The 24301-nt window shown below is 40.4% G+C and overlaps 1 protein-coding gene and 1 pseudogene across 8 annotated transcripts in view; both read right to left on the minus strand.

Moving 5' to 3' along the window:
* Window positions 1-8764, minus strand: part of LOC110308446 — a 12492-nt pseudogene extending 3728 nt beyond the window's left edge.
* Window positions 4854-24301, minus strand: part of Hecw1 (HECT, C2 and WW domain containing E3 ubiquitin protein ligase 1) — a 275440-nt gene continuing 255992 nt past the window's right edge. For 7 of the 8 annotated variants that reach the window (XM_029468504.1, XM_029468501.1, XM_029468503.1 and 4 more), the window contains 4 exons: window positions 23528-23674; window positions 15333-15447; window positions 12677-12875; window positions 4861-9152 (listed from right to left, as the gene is read on the minus strand). In XM_029468504.1, the coding sequence (XP_029324364.1) occupies window positions 9041-9152; window positions 12677-12875; window positions 15333-15447; window positions 23528-23674 (573 nt within the window). In that variant the 3' untranslated portion in view covers window positions 4861-9040. Of the gene's footprint in view, window positions 9153-12676; window positions 12876-15332; window positions 15448-23527; window positions 23675-24301 lie in introns of all 8 variants that reach the window. The other variant, XM_021180044.1, reaches the window with a different exon arrangement.

Raw genomic sequence — 24301 nt, forward strand, 5'->3', positions numbered from 1 at the left:
GTGCTGGTCTGACTGGAAGAGGCTTGTGGCCCTACTCAGGCCGTATTTCTGCCTCCCCAACCAAAGCAGTCTCAGGTCCCGCGTGATTGGACTGGAGCAGAAGCTGTGTTCTACTCACCAGAAGTCTCAAGATCCTGTGGCGGGTGTCGTGGGTAGCTGGCGGGTGTCAGCCGACCCTGCGCTCTAGCTATCCCGGTGCTGGTCAGACCGGAAGAGGCTTGAGGTATTTTCTTTATTTATATTTCAAATAGTATCCCCTTTCTTAGTTTCCCCTCCAAAAATCCCCTATCTCCTCCCCCCTCCCCTTGCTTCCCAACCCACCCATTCCTGCTTCCTGGCCCTAGCATTCCTCTATACTGGGGCATAGAACCTTCACAGGACCAAGGGCCTCTCCTCCCACTGATGACTGACTAGGCCATCCTCTGCTACATATGCAGCTAGGGCCATGAGTCCCACCATGTGTTTTCTTTGATTGGTGGATTAGTCCCAGGGAGCTCTGGGGGCCCTGGTTAGTTCATATTGTTGTTCTTCCTATGGGGCTGCAAACCCCTTCAGCTCCTTGGGTCCTTTCTCTAGCTCCTTCATTGGGGACCCTGGAGTCTATCTTCGTTCTATCTCTATCCTTGCTCAGGTTGATCTGCAACTAGTTACTTTTCTATTGATGTGATAAGACATCATGGCCAGGGCAACCTACAGAATGCACAGTTTATTGAGGCTTACAGTTTTAGAGGGTGAGTCCATGATCATCATGGTTGAGAGCACATCAGCAAATAGGCAGGTATGATGCTGGTGCAATGGTGTAGCTGAGAGTTTACATTTTGAGTCTTCCTGGGAAAACAAACAAACAAACAAACTGGACCCAGAATTACACCGACACCTTTCTCAAGTGGATTTTCATGTGTCGCTTCCAAATCCCCTACTGTGGGAAAGCCAGGTTACACTTTTTACACATGTAGGGTATCAAGTTGCAGTGGATGCAGAAATGGACAGCAAGGTTAGGTTGCCCTTGAGGCAGAAGCGTTGACCACAATCCTTACACACACAAGGCTTTTCCTTCATGTGGACCCAATTGTGGCCCTGCAGAGTGGACCTGTGGGTAAACTCCTTTCTTCAGACTGCGCACGTGTAAGTCTTCTCCCAGTGTGGCATGCTGGTGGACTCTCAGGTCAGCGGGCTGTAGAAAGGCTTTGTTGCACAAGATGCACTTGAAGGTTCTCTCTCCTGTGTGTGACCGCTGCTGGAAGTCAAAGTGAGACCTGTAAAGAAAGCTCTTCTTGCATTCAGTACACTGAAACAGAGCCTGGCCAGCAAGACTGTTAACTTGTTCTACAGGCCATGGGCTAGCAGGCTCTGGATTAGCAGCCTCTAGTCCATCTTCTGTATTGCCCATATAGGACGCCACTCCTTGGGAAGTAGGTAAGTTGAATCCACGAACAAAGACTCTGAAGATCCCTGTTCAAGACGAAATCTCTTTCCAGAATATGGGTGAACGATGGTACAGCATCCACAAAGTGTCTTCTTGGGGCAGCACGACACGTTTTACTCTGAGGGAACCAGCAGGACACAGTGTTGGATGAGGGTCCTGACCAACAAACACAGATGCCTCTGCCTCTTCCCAGTCAGGGACTGAGTCATTCCCCAGGGCCTGCTCAGGTCTCAGGTAGTCTGGCTGTCTCCTCTCAGGAATTACTTCCTTTCTAGCCCCCTGACCAGAGGTAGAGGAATGAGATTTATAGTAAAAGGAGATTGTGGACCTGTTTAGTAGTAGTTCTTTGGGGCTATACCAGTCTTCCTTGTTGGGGTATCAGGAGTCCATTCCAAAACATTAAATACAAATTAGTAGTGGTGGTCCAGTCAATCAGCAAACACTAAACATGAATCAGTACCAGTGGCTCAATCCAGAAGAAACCACAAGGCTCTACTGAAGCAGCATGAGTCCATGGAAGTGGCAAGAAGCAGGCAGAATACCACAAGAAATTCTTTGGCTCATTTCTCTCTTTGAAATCATGACAAGTGAAGATCAGCAAAGATCACTGATTTGTTGCAAGGTGGACCAATGTAAGAGCATCATTCACTGTCTGGGGTATATTTACACTGTTTCCAAACATCACATGTCCTTTCATGCCTTTCATGTGTTTGCCTCAGCAAAACATCCTCTCATGTATCTGCCTTGGTAAAGCACCCTCAATAAGACAGCTTCCAGAACAACATCACATGGCACAACTGAGTCTCCAAAGAAACCAGAAATGTCCACTTCCGATGTGGAGGCAGAGGCAGGCAGATCTCTGTGAAAGAAGGAAAAAAGCTATGCCATCTAAATTGAGGTGGAGATCAGACACCCCACTGGCAGCCACAAGGTCCGGAGGATGGCATTAGAGAGATGGATGACTAAAATGTTGGGGAAACCCAAAGTGTTAAGGAAAGCATGTTCAGAAAAAAGAGAGAAAGAAGAAAAGGAGAAGTTAATGCCTTTTTGAGTAATTCAGAAAAGTGAATATATTTATGAAGCTACATGGTTGGACAGGAAAACTACAGCTTGTTTTTTTTTTTTTTTTTTTTAATTCTTTAATCTGTTGTTACAGTCCGGTCATTATCCCTGTCCTGGTCTGCCCTATGACTGTTACTCATCCCATACCTCCTCCTCCCCATCTCCAAGAGGATGTCCTCACCCCACCCCACCCCACCCTCACCCTATCAAACCTCCCCATTCCCTGGGGCCTCAAGTTTCTTGAGGGTTAGGTGCATTTTCTCCCACTGAGTCCAGACCCAGCAGTCCTCTGCTGTATATGTGTTGTGGGCCCCATATCAGCTGCCTGGTTGGTGGCTCAGTGTCTGAGAGATCTCAGAGGTCCAGGTGAGTTGAGACTGCTGGTTCTCCTACAGGGTCACCCTCCTCCTCAGCTTCTTCCAGCTTTTCCCTAATTCAACCATGGGGGTCCCTGGCTTCTGTCCATTGGTTGGGTGTAAATATCTGCATCTGACTCTTTCAGCTGCTCGTTGGCCTTTTGGAGGGCAGTCATGCTAGGCTTCTTTTTGTAAGTACACCATAGTATCAGGCCTTGGGGCCTCTTCTTGAGCTGGATCCCAATTTGGGCCTGTTGCTGGACTTCCTTTCCCTCAGGCTGTTCTCCATTTTTGTCCCTGCAGTTCTTTCAGACAAACAATTCTGGGTCAGAGTTTTGACTGTGGGATGGCAACCCCATCCCTCCACTTGATGCCCTGTCTTTTTACTGGAGGTGGGCTCTACAAGTTCCTTCTCCCCTCTGTAGGGCATTTCATCTACAGTCCCTACCTTTGAGTTCTGAGAGTCTCTCACCTCCCAGGTGTCTGGTATATTCTAGAGGATTCCCCAACCTCCTATCTCCGGAGTTTGCCTGTTTCCATTGTTTTGTTGAGATGGGGAGATGAGTGGGATTGGGGTGCATGATGTGAAATTCACAAAGAATCAATGAAAAGGGTTTTGTTAAATGTCTTTTTCATGGGGGAGAGGGAAGGAGAGACCTTTGCAACCTCCCCCCAAAAGAAAACAACAAAAAACCCAAACAAAAACAAAAACTAAAAACAAAAACCAAAATGTCTCACTGTAGAAGCTACAGTGTGTCATGGTGTGTCACACACACACTATACCTTCTTGCCCAACCAGCTTTATTTTCAAATGTCCATTGTAATGAGTCATTGGTCTGGGTCAAGTCCTCTGACTTCTGCTATACCATCATTTCTGGATTCTTACTGGGACTCCTCTTGGATATTCTATTTTGCCCTGTGTCACAGAGATCGATGTATAAAGGACCGGGTACTTTATATCCTCTAGCAGAATATATGAGTGTAGATGTTGGAGTGGGCCAACTTAAAGCCCTGGAGATGTTGTGATGGACCAACTCAGAGCCCTGGATCTGGGCCTGGGTAGAAGCTGAGTTTGTCAGACCACCAGCTCTCCTGTAACCACATCACCAGGGTCCTTTGCCTAGGGATGGTTCTCATACACACATGCAACCAGGGCCCATTCTGCTAGGCTCTGCAGCTGGTAAGGGGTGGGGCTATTTCTCCTGATCTCCTAACCTCTGACCAGCTCACCTCATTGCACTGTGTGTATGTGGGGGTAGGTGGGGGAAATAGTAGCTCTCTCATTCTCATGCCACTTCAGGGCAGATATGTGGTGGGGACAGCTCTCATATGATCATGCTCTTAGGACTGGCTCACCATTACCCTCAACACCAGGGCCAGCTCTATTGTGCTGCCCAGGCAAGGTGCAAAACCTGCTCTCCCAAGTGCTGCAGCTCCTGAGGGACAGAGCCAGTTCTCTTGTTCTCCTGCCCTGTAGGTCAGCTCACCTACCTGCTGCAGGTGTTGGGGTTGTGTGTGTGTGTGTGTGTGTGTGTGTGTGTGTGTGTGAGAGAGAGAGAGAGAGAGAGAGAGAGAGAGAGAGAGAGAGATTTGTGTGGGAGGTTAGGGGTGTGGGTGTAGAAATATATTGGTCATTTGTGATTTGTACTCAGTGGTAATCCTCCAAGGGCCATGTCTGAAGTTTTCATAGAAATTCTTAACCGATAAGATTTCATACAAATCAATGTCGTCTTGCTTTACATAAAGGACACTTAGGAAACGAGGCACATATGATTTGTGTGGAGGTCTAATATGCATAAACACGGAATGTGCATGGTTTCAAAATCAGCTCCTTTCCTCATGGGTTTATGAACATAACAATATTGACTTTCCTCTGAGGTTTGTTTGCTGGGGAAGCTGGGATCCTTTTGTGTTGTTTTATTCCTTACACCAGTCAGCAGGAGCACAGGCTTGATCTAGAATTTTGTTTGTTACAATAGACTTCTCTTTGCAAGAAGGAGCATACTCAGTGCCATACCAAAGTGAGTTTATTGACATTCCTTGAAGATGTATGATGTAAGAGAAAGCGAGGCCTGAGTATCACATAACATTTCTTTTGTAGATGTAAGCAAAATCAGCCCAGTAATATGACGTCTCCTGTTATTGACTAGAACAAAGACTTGTAAACAAAATCTTATGGACATTTCCTTAGATAATGGAAGCTGCAGGAAATAGACTAACGGAACAATATTTACTCTATATACTACCTCTAGGCACCTTTTATCTACTAGAACAAAGGGACTACATGTCATTAACAGGAAAATAACACTTTCTCTTTTGGACCTTGTGATGGCTGGAATAGTCATCCTGCACATTTATGATACAGTATTGCAGTTTTAGTGATGAACACTGTTAGACATAATTGTAATAATAATAATCATAACAACGACACCAACAGTAATAATAAAGCACCACAGTTTGTTATGTGAAGTTCTAACTACTTTCATTTGAAAGTGTTTCATCTTGACTGGGAAAACATTTGTGGCAACTTAGAAATTTTCTGAACCCCAATTTCAGACATGTGGCTTGATACATGAACTATTGATGAAACTGCATATTGTTAGAAGTTTTGTGGGAAACTCAGCTCACTGGCTTGCCATACAAATATTCTTACTGTTGAATGATATAGCTTCATTATTAACAGGAAAACCATTTAAATCTTTCATAATGAAAGCTTGCCAAAATCTCATTAAGCATTTGAATATTTTCATTACCTTTCCTGAAGTGTTTGTGCTATAATAATGATGGTAGCAAACCATCAGGGTGTTCTCGAACTCATATACACGGGATGTCACAGAGAACTCAGTATTCTAGAGTACTTCTGATCTTGATGACTCAGTTTCTATTGGGAAGATTGTCATCTTCATGTTATTGAATAATATATTTGTATTATCTATAAAATTATAACACCTTATTGTCTTTTTCAAATTGTAACATAATTTTTAAATCTTTTAAATATTTTTTGTCTTCTCCCAAAGGTATTGCATTATACTCATAAAACTAGATATAAAAAATCTTGTTTTAGGGAGGTTATGACTTACAGGTAATTACTTTCTAATTAACTTTATGGAGAAAAAAATTCAAAGAATAACATATGGTCACAAAAAAAAATCTGTGTTACCCAAAGAATTATATGATTTGAGGTGATTTATCTCCAACCATTGAAATCAATAAAAAACTATTTCTACAGCATTTTCCTTATGTGTAAATGTATACACATATACATATAAACATATATAGTTATATGTCCATATGCATATATAATGAATTAGATATAATTCCAATGTTCTCATGGATGAAGTGGGAAGTGTCTATCCATGACTGGCTTTTGAGCTCCTCTCCCCTTGGATTTTGCTTCTTTCATGAAAGGCTGAAGTCACGTGTTGGGGTCTACGAAGCAAGCTTTACATTCTCTCAGCAACTTTGGTGTTAGTATAAATGACATTTTTAATTTTTCTAGAATACTATTAGTATATAAAGAGGGGTTCACAAGTCCCCAGCCCTAGCTGAGGAGCTATTGACAGCTGATGGCTGCTAAGAGTCAGTTTTCTTTCTTTCCTTTTGTCTTTTTTTTTTTAAATAGAGTCTTACTAGGTAACTCTGGATGATCTGGAACTTGCTCTGTTGACCAGACTGGCATTGAATTCACAGAGCTCTGCCTGCCTCTGCCTTCCAAGTGCTGGGATTAAAGGCATTTTAATGCCATAAAGGTGCACCACTGCAGATGGCTATAACAATCAAATATGTATATGTGTATGTACACACACACACACACACACACACACACACACACGATACATTTATATCTTCCAGGGGATGACCTCATACTAATTTAAGATATGGACAAACAGCACAAATTGGACTCCATGGGTCATTAAAAAGTGACATGCCATTGAGAAGGAATGGGATACTGGGGAGTGAATGTAGAAGGAGTTAGGGAGAAGAGTGTTAGGTGAATATGATTGAAATGCATCGCAATAACCTCAAATAATTAAAAAGAGCATATTAGAAATACTATTGCTCTTGGGATTTGTGTAGAACCTTGCACAAGGGTAGAGGTATAACTAAAACTTAATTAAAAATGCATTATCTGAGTTTCTTATTCACATGTCATTTCTAAGATAATTTCTTCCTTCTGTATGTTGGTAGCCTATATATTAATATATTTAATAGATTCTCTCATTTCTGCAAATTGTAAAGCTCTTCAGGAGCAGCTTCCTACATTTGAACAACATCCGCCTTTTCAATGTATGGCAAGTCAGTGGTAAAAAAGTCAAATGGTTGAATTTTTGCGAGGTTTTTATGTATACATAAGATGAATTCTAAATATGCTTTTCTAGGAGTTAAAGATTTAGTGAAAATGACTTTAGCAGTGCTTTTGTTCCAAGTTCATTAATAAATAACAGCTCCATTGGACTTATTTTTCAGATTCTGAAATATGGGCCAAATCTTACTCACCCCTCAAGCTGTGTTTCATACAATGTACATCCCATTTTTTAGTAAAACTTATTTTTGATAGCAATAAAAAACTAAGTCTGTATCATATATACTTCTTGCTTAACAAAGAAACACAGGAACACAGAGTGTCTTGGCATTGTGAATAATTTTTACTAAGAAAATATTTTAATGTGCAGGAACAAAACACACTGCTGTACTGAGCCACGAGGCATGGCTTCATCCTAAGTTAGCTTTACATTCTCAGACTTGTTCTTTTATTTTAATATGTTGACTACAACAATGAATATTTAAATAGTTGGGTCTCTTTAGCTTTTTTTTCCCAGTGAAGAAAAACCACTTTCATTTATGTTGTATTTCAGACAACATGGATAACATGGTTACAAAAAATAGCAAATGACCATTATGGTTAGATTTATCTCAAATGTACTTAAGATGCCAGGCTGTCTGTGGAGCCTGCGATTGTTTTTCTAAAAACACATTTTCTTAAATATTTTGCTGAATGCTTTAAAAAATGGATTTTTTTTTTGTGGACACAAGTCAGCTTGCCTTTGAAGAATCACTAAGGATGAAGGAAAAGTTTATATTGCCCGTGATCCTTAACAAGCACCATCGTGCTCTGCAGCTTTGTATGTGGTGTCTGTGAACATCAGATGTGACAGAATTTGAACACCATGATTTAAAAAAAGGATAGGAAAGGAAAAAAAAGAATGAGAAAAGAAGCAAAAGTTTGGCCTATCAAGTAAATAAACTTGGCTGCAACAAAAGCCATGAGATTTATTTGGACTATGTGTGCGTGAGAATAGATTAAACAAAATTCATGGATTGGAATACATGTCACATGTCCTGTCCTTTTTCCTGTTTGCCTTATCACTTTTTATGGTGACAAAATTAGAGGTAAAGGCTCATCCTTCAATCTACAGCAATTAGGATTTGCTCCTTGAACATGATACACAAGTTTGTGCTTCTTGGGTGGTGAGGGTTCACCAGGGGAGATTCCCCCACCTCACCTTTCTGAACTCAAGTTGATTTCATAGTCCACACCCTTGGATTTACTGATAACCTTTTCCTTCTTGCTGTTGTTAATTGCTGGAAGTTTCATATTTGCACCATATGTCTAGGTTAGTTCTGGCTGATGGGACTGATACCACTATGGATCATGAGTTGAATGAAGAAAACGTTTCTGTGTGGCCTTGGCTGTCCGTTTGGATAGAATGAATAGGAAATGTAGAGATAGAAAGGGAAAAATTAGTCAGCTCCCAGGGCTGGAAATAGTTGCTAGAAATTAGGAAAAATGGAGGCTCTGCTTGGAAGACATGGGCATATAAAAGCATGGAATGCTTACAGCTCAAATTATCTTTAAATGATAGAAATGGAAGTAAACATTTATTACCATTTCGTCAAGTGTAGCATAACCTGCACTCATATTTCGTTGTTAGGAATGGAGGTATGTGGAGGTATACACAGACCTTGAGACAGCTGTTTTGTAGTATTGCATACAGGCTAGCAGTTCATTGGAAACAGAGGAGATAAGCCTGAAGATTAGGTCTTAGAAGAAGGCAATTCTTCATGCACAGCTTTTGCCAATTCTAATTTGCTTTGAAATAAAAATCATGGAATACCAAAGTCAAAGGAGGGAGTAAGTCATCCCAGAGAGGGTGGTGTCACTGTTCAGGACAATGCCAGGCAAGGCTCCACGTCTTCACTCAAGTCCAAAGGTGCTGGTTTCTTCTACTGCTGTTAACAGCTTTTCATACAACATGGAATATGAAGGGTATGGTGGGAGATCCAATCGGTTGAAGCATGTATGTGCCCTGAGTTGGGGAGAAAATACTGGTGAGGGTATTTTAAGGACTGCTTTTGGTTACATTGATGACTTAAAAGAGGAAATCAAAAGTAAGCCAGACAATGATTTTGGTCAATCAAAAAAGACTGCAAATGGCAAACCATGGCTGTTGAGATACAACAAGTTTAGGAAATTGAAGAACTAGAAACAGTTAATTGTTATTTGTAAATAAAACTACACTATACTACAAGCACAGTAGAGAACCAACAGTCAAGTCTATGCTATTAGCCTAATTTGAAATTTAAATAATATGAAGGAGGTGGAGACTTTATTAGTGCTAATGGATCATTCCAAAGCATCCTTACTTCCCTCATGAGTTCTAGGCCTTGTTAAACCACAAATATCTACTTGGAAGAGCTACTGGTACTCTGTAATCCTGAGATCCAGTTGTCCATGCCAGGTGCGTTGTGGAAACAAGTTTAACTCCTCTATACCAGTGGAACACACATCAACTGAAGCTTACATGGCCCACACCCAAGGACCACTGAGCATATGGGACACTCCTTCCCCAAGCCTGGGAGAGTCTTCATATCATTGTCATCCATGTAGCCTTGCTCAGAATGGTTTCATTCTGGTGGCTCATACTTGCCAGAATCTGTCCTAGACTAGCTATGTCTTTCTTCTTACATGGATAATACAAGGTATAGGAAACACTGGATAATTCAGCGGCAAGCAGAGGAGGCATAACCACACAGATTTTTCCATGGTATCTGTTTCCTGCCAGGAACTCTTTGTTTCTATGGAAACTTGATTCTGGTCTTTTGACAAAGCAGGAAAAAGAGTGTATTGGTACAGCTGGAAGCTAATTTTATACTTTTTCTTCCCAGGTTGGGTGAGCAGTATGTTTAAGTTGTGTTTATACATCAACCAGCACAGAAAAAGACACTAAGCTAAAACAAAACAAAAAAATCAGAACAACACAACAACAACAACAACACTCCATAGACTACAACTAAACACTCACAATTTTATTTGGGATGTTGGTGCTTGAATTGTGAGATCCTTTGGGGAGTTTATAACCTATACCTTTGATCTGACAAATTAGAGTATTAGAATAGAGTGTCAGAAATTAGAGTGTGTGGGCTCAGGATTCAGGAGATAAAGAAAAAGGGATTAAAGAAGGAGGAACATGGCGTTTTCTGCTGGGGGAGAGTCTGGGGAAGATGTTGGTGTTTGTCTATCCAGCATCCAATCTTGCTTTTGGCAACAGCTCCCTCCTTATCCTCGTGTTCACACAACACCACACTTTCCTGCCTGTCTTCTTCCTCTTCAAGCCCCAAGTGCCTGCCCAAGACAGTAGAATGCCTTGCTGTAGGCTTGAAGGACTTGATTTGGAGAAAAACATGAAAACAAATAGACATTAGCGGAGCTCTGTAATTACTTAAGTATCAGGAAGACCTAGATCACTTCAAAAAATATAACTAAAATATTTTAGTTATTATAAAATATTTTAAAATAAAAAGTCAAAGAATTGAGCAGGGCAATGATTATAATGATTTTCTTGGTGTTTAGAAAGGCAGAAAGTAGAAAATCCATTGGATTGTGGCTGACATAATTAGGTAGTACAGTAAGAGCTAACAGTATTAATATATATTTAGAGAAAATATGTATATTGCATTTAATCTGTGTCTCTTTAGTAACAAAAGCAATGACATTTCCTAAAGGATAAAGCAGAAACTCTACAGAAGGCTCATTTCTTGGTGAAAGATACCAAAGTATCTTTCTCTTCACATCCTCTCTATATATTAATTTATTTTCTGTTGCTGTGACAAAACATCTGACAAAAGGAATGAGGAAGGGGCAGTTTATCTTGACTCAGTATGGAGGTACAATCTATCCTGGTAAGGGAGACATGATAGTAGTAAGGAGGTGGATAGCCATATGACAAGAAGCAGGAGAGAGAAACACACTCAGCTCACTGTCTTCTCTTTATTTAATCCAAGATCCCAACCCATGGAATGATGCTGCATATATTTAGGGTGGGTCTTCCTACCTCAATTATTTTACCTAGAGACATCCTTGAATTCTCAGAGGCGATTCAAGTTTCCAAACAGTCAACAGCTACCATCTCATCCTTGGCCATTTCTCAGGACATTTTGTCCTCTGTTGACTCAGTACTTCTTTCTGAGCATATGCTGGTGTTTGCTCCATTCAGAACTGTATCATACTGCTCACCCAGCCTAGAATTTCTCTCTGCTCTATCCCTTAATGTTCACCAAATGCAAGCTGCTGTGAAGCATTTTCTCTGAGTAGCTCAATCAGGATTAAGATTCTGTTTCACACTCTCCTATCACATTGCTTTAAGCACCTTAAATTCCTCTGATTCTCCCTTAATTGGTTATCTTTGGTCTGTATTTCCCTCTACTACAAGTTTTTTTCCTCATACTACAGACTTATAGGGGTAAGCTATTGAATTATGACCCAAATGATACTTACCTAAAATAAAATCAGAATCTTTCCAAATAACTTCACTATCAAAAATCTATCATGAAGATAGATGTGTGCTAATTTATGTTTTGGGCTTTTCAGTTCTCAGATGAACCATGAAGCTAATACTTTTTGTCTTGATGGCTAGAACTAGTATAGGAAAGCCTGAAAACTACTTTCAACTGTTGTTAAACAATTGGTAATATTTACTAGTACTCATTGTTGTGTAGTAATTTTCTCTGAAACAAAACATTCTGTCTTGAGGGAAGATAAGATCTGAATAAGCACAATGCCAATAGACATAGTAACACAGAATGGGAAAAGATCAAAGGGCTCCAGCCTTAGAATAAGAAGTATATGCAACTAAGGACTGTTAAAAGAAGACAATTAGCCTTCTCTAGAGATGAGACTTCTAATTGATTATCTAACACCAAGTGGTCAGCCCTGAAATCAGATCAGAATAAAGAGGACCATGTAAAACTTGGCACTGAATCTCATGGGGAAGGAAGTTTAAAGTGTTTTTTTGTTTGTTTGTTTATTTGTTTTTTGGTGAATTTATAACACAATAGGTTTTTAAATAGAGTATGGTGTGGAAATCACTGTAGAGACCCATGAATATACATGATACCATTTCTACATATTTTAAAACTCACTGGAAAATATGATGTATACAGAAATATCTAAGTATCCTATCAAGTATCAAGTATGTGCTGTAGGTGTATCCTCTCTGTCAGTGGGGTTACTTTGCATTTCTAGCATTTTTACAGTAAAGACCTTGCCATCGCAATCGCCTAAAGAGTATTCAAGTTAAGTTTTGGATGGATTGGGCAGTCTATTATTATTGGCACATTGGATATTATAGCCCAAATATGATCAACAACTAAAACGTCACTAAAAATATCATCTCAGTCTAAGCCTTAGAGGTATCTTACTTACATCTTTAGTAGCACAAACAGCAGTACACTGTGTGACAAGCAAAAATTCTATCTTAAAAGACTCAGGACTCAAATAGCAAAGCATGCTTTTTCTCTGCAGAGTTCATGAAAATTGGCAGGAGCTCTGTACCTGGGAAGAGATGTAATCTTCCCCCACTTTTCTATGCAGAAACGTCGAAGCCCATTGCTTCCCCGCAGAGCTGCAAAGCCTTCATAGGGCACACTTGATGTTCCTGTCACAAACTGAAGTAATCGCAATCTCTGCTCATTATTGAAGCGTTCCACTGCAGCCCAAAACCAGCGGATCACAAGGTGGCCATCATGATAACCTGGTTTAAAAAAAGAGGTGGAGGCCAGGAGAAAGGAGGAAAAGGGAGATGTGTTAACTGAACTGGAACTTCAGATCTTTTTTATTTTGCTGATAATGGCATTTAGATAGGCAAGACTTAACTAATTTATATAACTTGGTCAGGTTCTAAAACAGGCAAATTTAGAATATAGCTCTTTTTACAAAACTAAGTATTTGAGAGTTTTTTTTCCTGAAGTGTTTGCTTTTCATTTAAACAATTGGATACAACCTGAAATATCCCAGCCTTATGTGAATTTAAGTAAGGAACAAAAAGGCTCAATACAGGCAGACCATCTCTGTTTTCTTTGTTTTTATTTTCTAGCACCTGGCAACAACACAGCAAGGAAGGTCTAGAACTTAAGAACAGATAGAAGTTTCATGCAAACCTGGCTGAAGAGGACAGGTTTCCAGAAGTTATAACTGCCCAAAGAGAGAAGCCTGATTCTATCACACAGTTGTTCTCTGAGTCAAGCCTCAATATGGAGCTGCTTTAAGGCTCTGTTGAAGAAGCTAGGTTTATGAGAAGGAATTTAGAGAAATGATCACCACTCAACACAAAGGTAAGAGGCACTGGAAGAGAGGAGAGATTCATGTGGATAGGAAGCAGGGTTTGAGTTCGGCATGGGAAACATTTATGTAGGAGAGCAAAGTGAGAGGGCATTCTTAGCAGAGGAAACAATGAGAATGAGGAAAACATGAGGCATCAGCAAGTCAGCTAATGACTGAGTAGCGGTAGAGGCCTGAGCCCAGGGAGTTGCTGGGACATTAGAAGTCTTACTGGTTCAGTAGAAACATTCGTGTTGAATACTTTTGCCACAAGTTTCCTTAACTTATCTGTGTAGAATTTCCAGAGGGCTTTTCAGGTGCCTGGCTGAAGGAGGCTGAGTTGGTAGCCCATGTCTTTCCCCACTCTGCTATATTGGTTGGGATTTCTCTTTACTATTTTACCTAAAAAGAGGAGTTTTGAGGCTGAACTACTGAAAAAGTCTTCTGTGATTAATAAGACTATGTTTGGGGGGAAAGATCTGATCTGATCTGATGAAAATGATGCTTGCAAAGTCTACATATGTACACATATCCTACACTAATAATTTCTTAACACCGATCCCATGTTGAAATGCTATTTTGGACATATTAAGTTAAAAGACATAAATTAAAATTCCTTGTTTGTACTTTTTCTAATATGTGTTCTAGAAAATTTAGTCAGTGCCAGGTGTACAAGCAAAACTTAGAAAGCAGAGGCAGGTGGATCTTTGTGAGTCTGACACCAGCTTTGGTCTACATAGTAAATTCCAAGCCATCCAAGGCTAGACAGTGAGATACTATCTCAGCAAGTAAGTAAGTAAGTAAGTAAGTAAGTAAAAAAATAAATTCAAACTTACACATGTAGTTCATATTCTATTTCTACTTTGGATGAATAGACTAAGAAGTCAAATGTTCTGGGAAAATGTTTCCTACGGTCATCATATGGTAAGAATTACAATTTTTATTGTTAAGAAATGGTGGATAGAATATAAATAGAGAGGTAAGATTTAGAATTTGGTTCATTTTTATGCAGACCAAATGAAAGCTCACAAATGACACAGTATATAGTATTTCATATGAGAGAGAGAGAGGGGAGAGGAGAGAGAGAGAGAGAGAGAGAGAGAGAGAGAGAGAGAGAGAGAGAGAGAGAGAGAGAATATAGTTAGAACCCTGTAGATGCAAAGGTGGACTGAGACAAAGAAGGCTAACATTTCACCGGAAGCAAGAGAAATGTCTCTGTGTGCAGCCTACTCCAGAGCTCACATATAGAAGGTGTGCTGTCCATGAGCCTGTACATGCCATGCTAAGGATTACTGTTGCCTGAAAAGAAGTTCAGACAGAAGATGGTCAAGAAACCATTTTGTATTGAAGTAAGGCTTTGGAGGCTTTTTAAAAGTGATAAATTGGGCTCTGGATATTCTTCATTGGTATAGCACTTGCTGAAGAAGCACCGGGCCTCGAACCCTAGGCATTGTAAATCACAGTAGCAGGAATTCTAGATAATGGTGTGATGTACTACTATTTAGCTATCCAAAGGGGGAGGAAAACATGTCAGAGCATGGATGAATCTCAAGAAAGTATGTTAAGTCAAAGAAGGCAGACACGAGGACTGTATTTTCTATGACGGTATTCATTTGACATTTCTAGAGTTGTTAAATTCCACAGAGACAGAATGAAGATTTATGGTTGCCAGGTGTCTGGAAGACCATGGCGACCAGGGGCAGAGTACAACTGCTTTATGGCTATCGGCTTTTCTTAAGATGGTGAAAGTATTTTAGAACCAGGTGGAAGTTATTGTTACATAAGGTTTTGAATGTACTAAATATTGTTGAATTCTTTATTTTAGAATGGCCAACTTTGCTTCAACAATTTTTCTTTCAGATCTATATTATCAAAAGCACTGCTAGCTCACCTCCCCGGTACTCTGTGTTATTCCTCCAGTCATTCAGGTCGATTTCAGCAGTTCCAGCGATCACCAGCTCCAGTTCCCTCGCATCAAACACTGAGACGAGCCTTGAGTCTACAACCTGAAAGACAGTTGCAGCACATGCACACGCACACACACACACACACACACCCCACAAATCCATGATTACTCTTGTTCTCTATCAGATTGGGAAAGTAACTATTATTTATAAATCATCTATTTCAAATACAGGGTCATTTTAAAATTTAATATCATAGCAGAGGTCTGAATACATATGTCTTCCATTCTACTTGCATGTTATAATCTTTATCCCCAGCTCTGAAGCCTTAAATATGTAACTGTATTATAATCTCAAAATAATTTTTAAAATGAGGCAATTAGGTGCATTCTCTCCCACAAAGGCCAGACAAGGCAGTCTTCTGCTACATATGTGCCTGAGGTCTCAGACTAGCCTGTGTATGTTTTTTGATTGGTAGTTTAGTCTCTGGGAGCTTCCAGGGGTCCAGGTTAGTTGACAGTGTTGGTCTTCCTATGGGGTTACCATCTGCTTTCAGCTCCTTCAATCGTTCCCCTAACTCTTCTATATGGGTCCCGACTTCAGTCCAATAGTTGGCTGTAAGTATCTGCATCTGTCTCAGTCAAGCTGCTGGTAGAGCTTCTCAAAGGACAACCATGCAAGACTTGATGCCCCAGGGAAGGGGGGATGGGGTGATGAACTCTGGGAGTGGGTACTGAGAGTTGGAACAACATTTGGGATGTATATAAATAAAATAATTAATTAAAAGAGGCAATTAGAGGTGGAAGGAGGAACTTGGGAGAACTGGAAAGTGAATGTGATTGGGGTTCATGATGTGACATTCCCAAATAATTATAAAAATGTTATGTAAAAGAAAATAAAAGAGGTAATTAGATCATAAAGCACAGGGTTAGTGCCCTGAGAGAAGCACACGATCCTTGTATTTCTCACTGAATTTAGGCAAGAAGCCGGTACCCATGAAGCTGCTGGCCCTTATCAGACACTGAATCTGCCACTGTCTTTTTGTTGGACTGTCTAGCCTCTAAGATTATGATAAATCAATTCCTGATGTTTACAAGAGGCTTGGTATTTGATTTTTTTCCTATAGAAGCCACAATAGTAGTTTGATCCATTTTAGAATACAATCCTTAGTGGGCTGGGAACAGAAGGGAAATCCCATGTCTTACCATTTCAGACATTTCAGGTCTTTCCTGAGAGCAGTTTCATAAACAATCCTGACTTGATTTTCTGAAGTCACATTTAAGTTTCCAAATATCATTGCATGTCCTTCCCATGACATTATTTTTTTTTCTTGTAGTCACCTTCCTTTACTCCTTCCCCTCCCCCCATTTCCTTGTTCTCCTCTCTAAGGATTGGGAAGGACCCATTGGTCACAGCTCTGTGCTATGGCTTTACATCTTCTGTCAGATGTGCCAGCCCAGGTCAACAGAATGTCTCCACTGCTACCTGTTTTAGACTAGTGGTGGACAATAAATTAGAAAATAAACTTCTAAATTTCTAAATTGAACTATAAAAGCATCATTTTTGGGCCTGGGAAGTTTAGCAGATGCCCTGCCTTCTAAAATCACTGCTCAACATGATGACAGAACAGAGATCTGTGACAAAACTGACACCCAGGTTTCCGTCTGCTCCCAGAGCTGATCCTGTGCCATAGGCTCCATACCCAAATAGCGCCAGGAGACAGCTAGCCTCCCAGTAGTAGTAGACATGCCTGTGAGCACAGGTAAAACCATGACTGCTGCTCATAGGGAACCTCCCCCAACCCTCTGGCCACAGGAACCAAGAAGCAGCCTGGGACAGAAGTCTTCCGGTTTCCATCTGTACCCAGCGCTGATCCTGTGCCACAGCACTACATATACAAATACCACCAGGAGAGAGCTGGTCTCCCAGGAGAGCCAACACATCTGTGAGCACAGGTAAGACCACCGCTTTTCTTGGAATTCCTGGTCCAAGAGGGACCCACCCAGAGCCATCAGGACACAGGAACCAAGGAACAGCTAGGGACAGGATCCTTCTGTTTTCTGTCTTTTTTCTTTTCTTTTTTTCTTTTTTGTTTGTTTTTTGTTTTTGTTTTTTGTTTTTTGAGACAGGGTTTCTCTGTATAGCCCTGGCTGTCCTGGACTCACTCTGTAGAATAGGCTGGCCTCAAACTCAGAAATCCACCTGCCTCTGCCTCCCAAGTTCTGGGATTAGTGGTGGCATGCGCCACCACTGCCCAGCTTTTGTTTTCTGTCTGCACTTCAGGGCTGACCCTGTACCACAGCTCTTTATACCCAAATTCCTCCTGAGAGAACTGGTCTCCTAGGAGTACTGAAACAGAGTTTTGTAGGCTGGAAAAGCCACAGTCAGAGACAACAAGACCAGCTAACACCAGAGATAACAAGATGGCTAGAGGCCAAGGCAAGAACATAAGCAACAGAAACCAAGGATATTTGGCATCATCAGAACCCAGTTCTCCCAGCACATCGAGCCCTGGATACCCCAACACACCAGAAAAGCAAGACTCTGATTTAAAATCACATCTCATGCTGATGATAGAGGACTTTAAGAAGGACATAAATAACTCCCTTAAAGAAATGCAGAAGAACACAGGTAAACAGATAGAAGACCTTAAAGAGGAAACACAAAAATCCCTTAAAGAATTACAGNAAAACACAACCAAACAGGTGAAGGAATTGAACAAAACCATCCAGGATCTAAAAATGGAAATAGAAACAATAAAGAAATCACAAAGAGAGACAACCCTAGAGAGAGAAAACCCAGGAAGAGACCAGGAGTCATAGATGTGAGCATTACCAACAGAATACAAGAGATAGAAGAGAGAATTCCAGGTGCAGAAGATACCATAGAAAACATTGACACAATAGTCAAAGAAATGCAAAATGCAAAAAGCTCCTAACCCAAAACATCCAGGAAATCCAGGACACAATGAGAAGACCAAACTTAAGGATAATGGGTATAGAAGAGAGTGAAGATTACCAACTTAAAAGGCTAGTAAATATTTTCAACAAAATTATAGAAGAAAATATCCCTAACCTAAAGAAAGAAATACCCATAAACATACAAGAAGCCTACAGAACTCCAAATAGATTGACCAGAAAAGAAATTCCCCTTGTCACATAATAGTCAAAATACCAAATGCACACAGAAAAAGAAAGAATATTAAAAGCAGTAAGGGAAAAAGGTCAAGTAACTTATCAAGGCAGGCCTATTAGAATTACACCAGACTTCTCACCAGAGACTATGAAATCTAGAAGATCCTGGGCAGATCTCATACATACCCTAAGAGAACACAATTGCCAGCCCAGACTACTATATACCCAGCAAAACTCTCAATTACCATAGATGGAGAAACCAAGATATACCATGACAAAACAAATCCAAAACAAATCTTTTCACAAATCCAGATCTACAAAGGATAATAGATGGAAAATGCCAACACAAGAAGGAAAACTACACCCAAGGAAAATCAAGAAAGTAATCTTTCAACAACCCCCAAAGAAGATAGCCACACAAACATAAAAATAACAGGATGTAACAATCACTATTCCATAATATCTCTTCACAACAGTGGACTCAATTCCCCAATAAAAAGACATAGAATAAGAGACTGGATACGTAAACAGGACTCAGAATTTTGCTGCATACAGGAAACGCACCTCAGTGTCAAAGAAAAACATTACTTCAGAATAAAGGGCTAGAAAACCATTTTCCAAGCAAATGGCCCAAGAAATAAGCTGGAGTAGCCATTCTAATACTGGATAAAATTGACTTTCAACCAAAAGTCATCAAAAAAGATGGGGAAGGACACTTCATACTCATCAAAGGAAAAATCTTCCAAGAAGAACTTTGAATTCTGCACATCTATGCTCCAAATGCAAGGGCTCTCACATTCATAAAAGAAATCTTACTAAAGCTCAAAGCAAACATTGCACCTCACACAATAATAGTGGAAGACTTCAACACCCCACTCTCATCAATGGACAGATCATGGAAACACAAACTAAACAGAGACACAGTGAAACTAACAAGTTGTGGATCAAATGGATTTAACAGATATTTATAGAAAATTTCATCCTAAATCAAAAGAAAATACCTCTTCTCAGCACCTCATGGTATCTTCTCCAAAACTGACCATATAATCTGTCACAAAGCAGACCTCAACAGATATAAGAAGATTGAAATAATCCCATGCCTCCTATCAAATCACTATGGATCAAGGCTGGACTTCAGTAGTAACAAAAACAACAGAAAGCCCACATACACATGGAAGCTCTACTCAATGATAGCTTGGTCAAGGAAGAAATAAAAAAAAATTAAAGACTTTTTAGAATTTAATGAAAATGAAGGCATATCATGCCAAATCTTGTGGGACACAATGAAAGCAGTGCTAAGAGGAAAACTCATAGATCTGAGTGCCTCCAAAAAGAACCTGGAGAGAGCAAACATTAGCAGCTTGAAAACACATCTGAAAGCTCTAGAACAAAAAGAAGCAAATACACCCAAGAGGAGTAGATGGAAGGAAATAATCAAACTCAGGGCTGGAATCAACCAAGTAGAAAAAAAAAAGAACTATACAAAGAATCAACAAAACCAGGAGCTGGTTCTTTGAGAAAATAAACAAAATAGATAAACCAGACTAACCAGAGGGCACAGAGACAGTATCCAAATTAATAAAATCAGAAACAAAAAGGGAGACATTGCAATGGAAATGGAAGAAGTTCAAAAAATTATCAGATCCTAGTACAAAAGCCTATACTCAACAAAACTGCAAAATCTGGAAGACATGGACAATTTTCTAGATAGATACCAAATACCAAAGTTAAAACAGGATCAGATAAACCATGTATACAGTCCCATAACCTCTAAAGAAATAGAAGAATTAAAAGTCTCCCAGCCAAAAAAACCCTGGGACCAGATAGATTTAGTGTAGAGTTCTATCAGACCTTCAAAGAAGACCTGATACCAATACTCTTCAAACAGTAACACAAAATAGAACCACATGATCATCTCATTAGATGCTGAGAAATCATTTGACAAAATTCAACAAACCTTCATGTTAAAAGTCTTGGAAAGGTCAGGATCTCAAAGCCCATACCTAAACATAGTAAAAGCAATATACAGTAAACCAGTAGCCAACATCAAGCTAAATGGACAGAAACTTGAAGCAATCCCACTAAAATCAGGGACTAGATGAGGCTGCCCACTTTCTCTTTATTAATTCAGTATAGTACTTCAAATTCTATCTAGAGCAATTATACAACAAAAGGAGGTCAAAGGGATACAAATTGGAAAGGATGAAGTAAAAATATCATTTGCACATGATACTTAAGTGACCTCACGAATTGCACCATAGAACTCTTAAACCTGATAAACAACTTCAGCAAAGTGGCTGGATATAAAATTAAGTCAAAGAAATCAGTAGCCTTTCTATACTCAAAGGATAAACGGGCTGAGAAATAAACTAGGGAAATGACACCCTTTATAATAGCCACAAAAAATATAAAGTATCTTGATGTGACTCTAACCAAACAAATGAAAGATCTGTATGAGAAGAACTTCAAGTCTCTGAAGAAAGAAACTGGACAAGACATCAGAAGATGGAAAGATCCTATGCTCATGGATTGGCAGGATTAATATAGTAAAAATGGCCATCTTATTGAAAGCAATCTATAGATTCAATGCAATCCCCATCAAAATTCCAATTCAATTCTTCATAGAGTTAGAAAGAGCAACTCTCAAATTCAACTGGAATAAATAACAAAAATCCAGGATATCGAAAACTATTTTTAACAATAAAAGAACTTCTGAGGGAATCACCATCCATGGCCTCATGCTGTACTACAGAGCAATAGTGATAAAAAAGTGCATAGTATTGGTACTGAGACAGGCAGGTAGATCAATGGAATAGAATTGAAGACCCAGCAATGACCCCACACACCTATGGTCACTTGATCTGTGACAAAGGAGCTAAAACCATCCAGTGGAAAAAAGACAGCATTTTCAACAAATGCTGCTGGTTCAATTGGTGGTTGGCATGTAGAAGAATGCAAGTTGATCTATTCTTAAGTCCCTGTACAAAGCTCAAGTCCAAGTGGATTAAGGACCTTCATATAAAACTAGATAAACTTAATCTAGTAGAAGAGAAAGTGGGCAAAACTCTTGAATACATGGGCACAGGGGAAAAGTTTCTGAACAGAACATCAGTGACTTATGTTCTAAGATCAAGAATTGACAAGTGGAACCTCATAAAACTGCACAGTTTGTGTAAGGCAAAGGACACTGTCAATAGGACAAAATGGCAACCAACAGATCGGGAAAAGATTTTTACCAATCCTACAGCCGAGAGAGGGCTAATATTCAATATATGCAAAGAACTCAAGAAGTTAGACTCCAGAGAACCAAATAACCCTACTTAAAAATGGGGAACAGAATTAAAGACTTCTCAACTGAGGAGTATCAAATGGTCAATAAGCACCTAAAGAAATGTTCAACATCCTTAGTTATCAGGGAAATACAAATCAAAACAACCCTAAGACTCCACCCCACATCAGTCAGAATGGCTAAAAGCTGGCGAGGATGTGGAGAAAGAGGAACACTCCTGGTGGGATTGCAAGCTGGTATAACCACTCTGGAAATCAGTCTGGTAGGTCCTCAGAAAATTGGACATAGTACTACCTGGGGATCCAGCTATACCACTCCTGGGCATATACCCAGCAGATGTTCCAACATATAACAAGCACACATGCTCCACTATGTTCATAGCAGCCTTATTTCTAATAGCCAGAAGCTGGAAAGAACCCAGATGCCCCTCAACAGAGGAATGGATACAGAAAATGTGGTACATTAACACAATGGAGTACTACTCAGCTATTAAAAACTATGACTTTGTGAAATTCACAGGGAAATGGATGTAACTAGAAAATATCACCTGAGTGAGGTAACACAGTCACAAAAGGACACACATGATGTGCCCCAAAGTTCGGAATACCCAAGATTCAATTCACAGACCAGATGAAGCCTAAGATGAAGGAAGATCAAAACATGGATGCTTTAGTGCTTTTTAGAAGGGTGAACAAAATACTCACAGGAGGAAATATGGAGACAAAGTATGGAGCAGAGACTGAAGGAAAAGCCATCCAGAGACTGCTCCACCCTCCACATATACAGCCACCAAATCCAGATGTCATTATGTATGCCGGGAAGTGCTTGCTGATGGAAGCCTGATATCTCCTGAGAGGCTCTGCCAGAGCCTGACAAAGACAGAGGTGGAAGCTTGCAGCCAACCATTGGACTAAGCTCGGGGGTTCCCTATGGAGGAGTTGGAGAAGGGTCTGAAGGAGTTATGGGGGTTTGCAGCCCCATGGAGGGAACAACAGTGTCAACAGGTCAGACCTTGGAGCTCCCAGGGACTGAACCACCAACCAAAGTATACACATGGAGCAACCCATGGCACTGGCCACATATGTGGTAGAGGATGGCCTTGTTGGTCATCAGTGGGAGGTGAGGCCGTTGGGCCTGAGGGTGTTTGATGCCTCAGTGTAGGGGAATGCCAGGGCAGGAGGATGGGAGAGGGTGGGTGGATAGGGGAACATTCTTATAGAGGTAGGGGTAAGGGGGATAGAATAGGGGGTTTCTGAATGGGAGACCTGGAAAGGGGAAAACATTTGAAATGTAAATAAAGAAAATATCCAATTAAAAAACCAAAAAAACCCAAACCATAAAAGACAAAACAAAACAAAACAAAACAAAAACAACCCTGACACCCAGGAGGAGTGGCTACGGCCCTTCAGTGCTTCTGCTTGGCTTTTCTTGTTAAAGTGGACTGGAGGGAATGTCATATCCATATAGCTACACAAGAAATACTGTATGCCTCGTCACCTGGCACAACAGGGCCACGTCAATTACAATCTATTTGAGAATATTTTAACTTCGTGCTGGACTGGTACTCATTCCTAGAGAAGTCTGGTCCTTCATCCGGCCAGTCCAGCTTGATGTTCCATACCCTCAGGGTAGGAGACTGTAAACCTTGCTTCTCCTGCTTCTTTCTCTCTGCTCCTTCTTTAGCCTCCAGGAGAGGTGCAGGCTCTACCGCAAAGCCCAGGGGCTATGGCCTGCGAAACTGGTCCACTCAGGGTCTTACCTCATAGAAACCCCTGAGCAATGCCTCCGTCTGCTGCACCACGCCACGCTCCACGCGCCACTTCACCATCCTCTCTATGTATTCCTTCTTGTTCTTCTCAGTCACCTGCGTGTTGGCACCTCCAGACTTCAACTCTCTTTCTGTCACCTTGCAAATAAACAGGAGGATCATGATGCTTATCATTCAGGAGACATTTTTATTTAGGTTGACAACAACACACAAAAAAAGGCAGTTTTACTTCCCGGAACTTACTGAAAAAAGTTTCTGTTGTTTGAAGAAAATTCTTAAGCAACTTAGAAGAGCTACAATTTATTTACTTATTTTTGTACAAAAAGGAAACATTTCTTTCTTTCTTTCTTTTGTTCTTTTAAAAAAGGCTTATGTATTTATTACGTATACAATGTTCTGCCTGCCTGTATGCCTGGGCACCAGAAGAGGGCACTAGACCTCATTATTGATGTTTGTGAGCCACCACGTGGTTACTGGGTATTGAACCCAGGACCTCTGAAAGAGCAGCCAGTGCTCTTAAGCTCTGAGCCACCTCTCCAGTTCTAGAAACGCATTTCTTTAACTCAAAGGGTATAATGGAAACAAGTGAGAAATAACCTGGGTTGTTCCTTAAGGTGGAAGGAGCCAAATATCCCAACACTATAGTCAGATACTTGATGACTTTATGTATCTCAATTAAGGCAACAAGTTGCAGCTGTTGTGTGGCAAATTCTTATTGTATACCTAAAAAGAAGTACAGTAGACTTGGGTAGAAAGATTTGTTTT

This window comes from Mus caroli, chromosome 13, assembly GCF_900094665.2.
Source record: "Mus caroli chromosome 13, CAROLI_EIJ_v1.1, whole genome shotgun sequence".
NCBI classification, from domain to species: domain Eukaryota; kingdom Metazoa; phylum Chordata; class Mammalia; order Rodentia; family Muridae; genus Mus; species Mus caroli.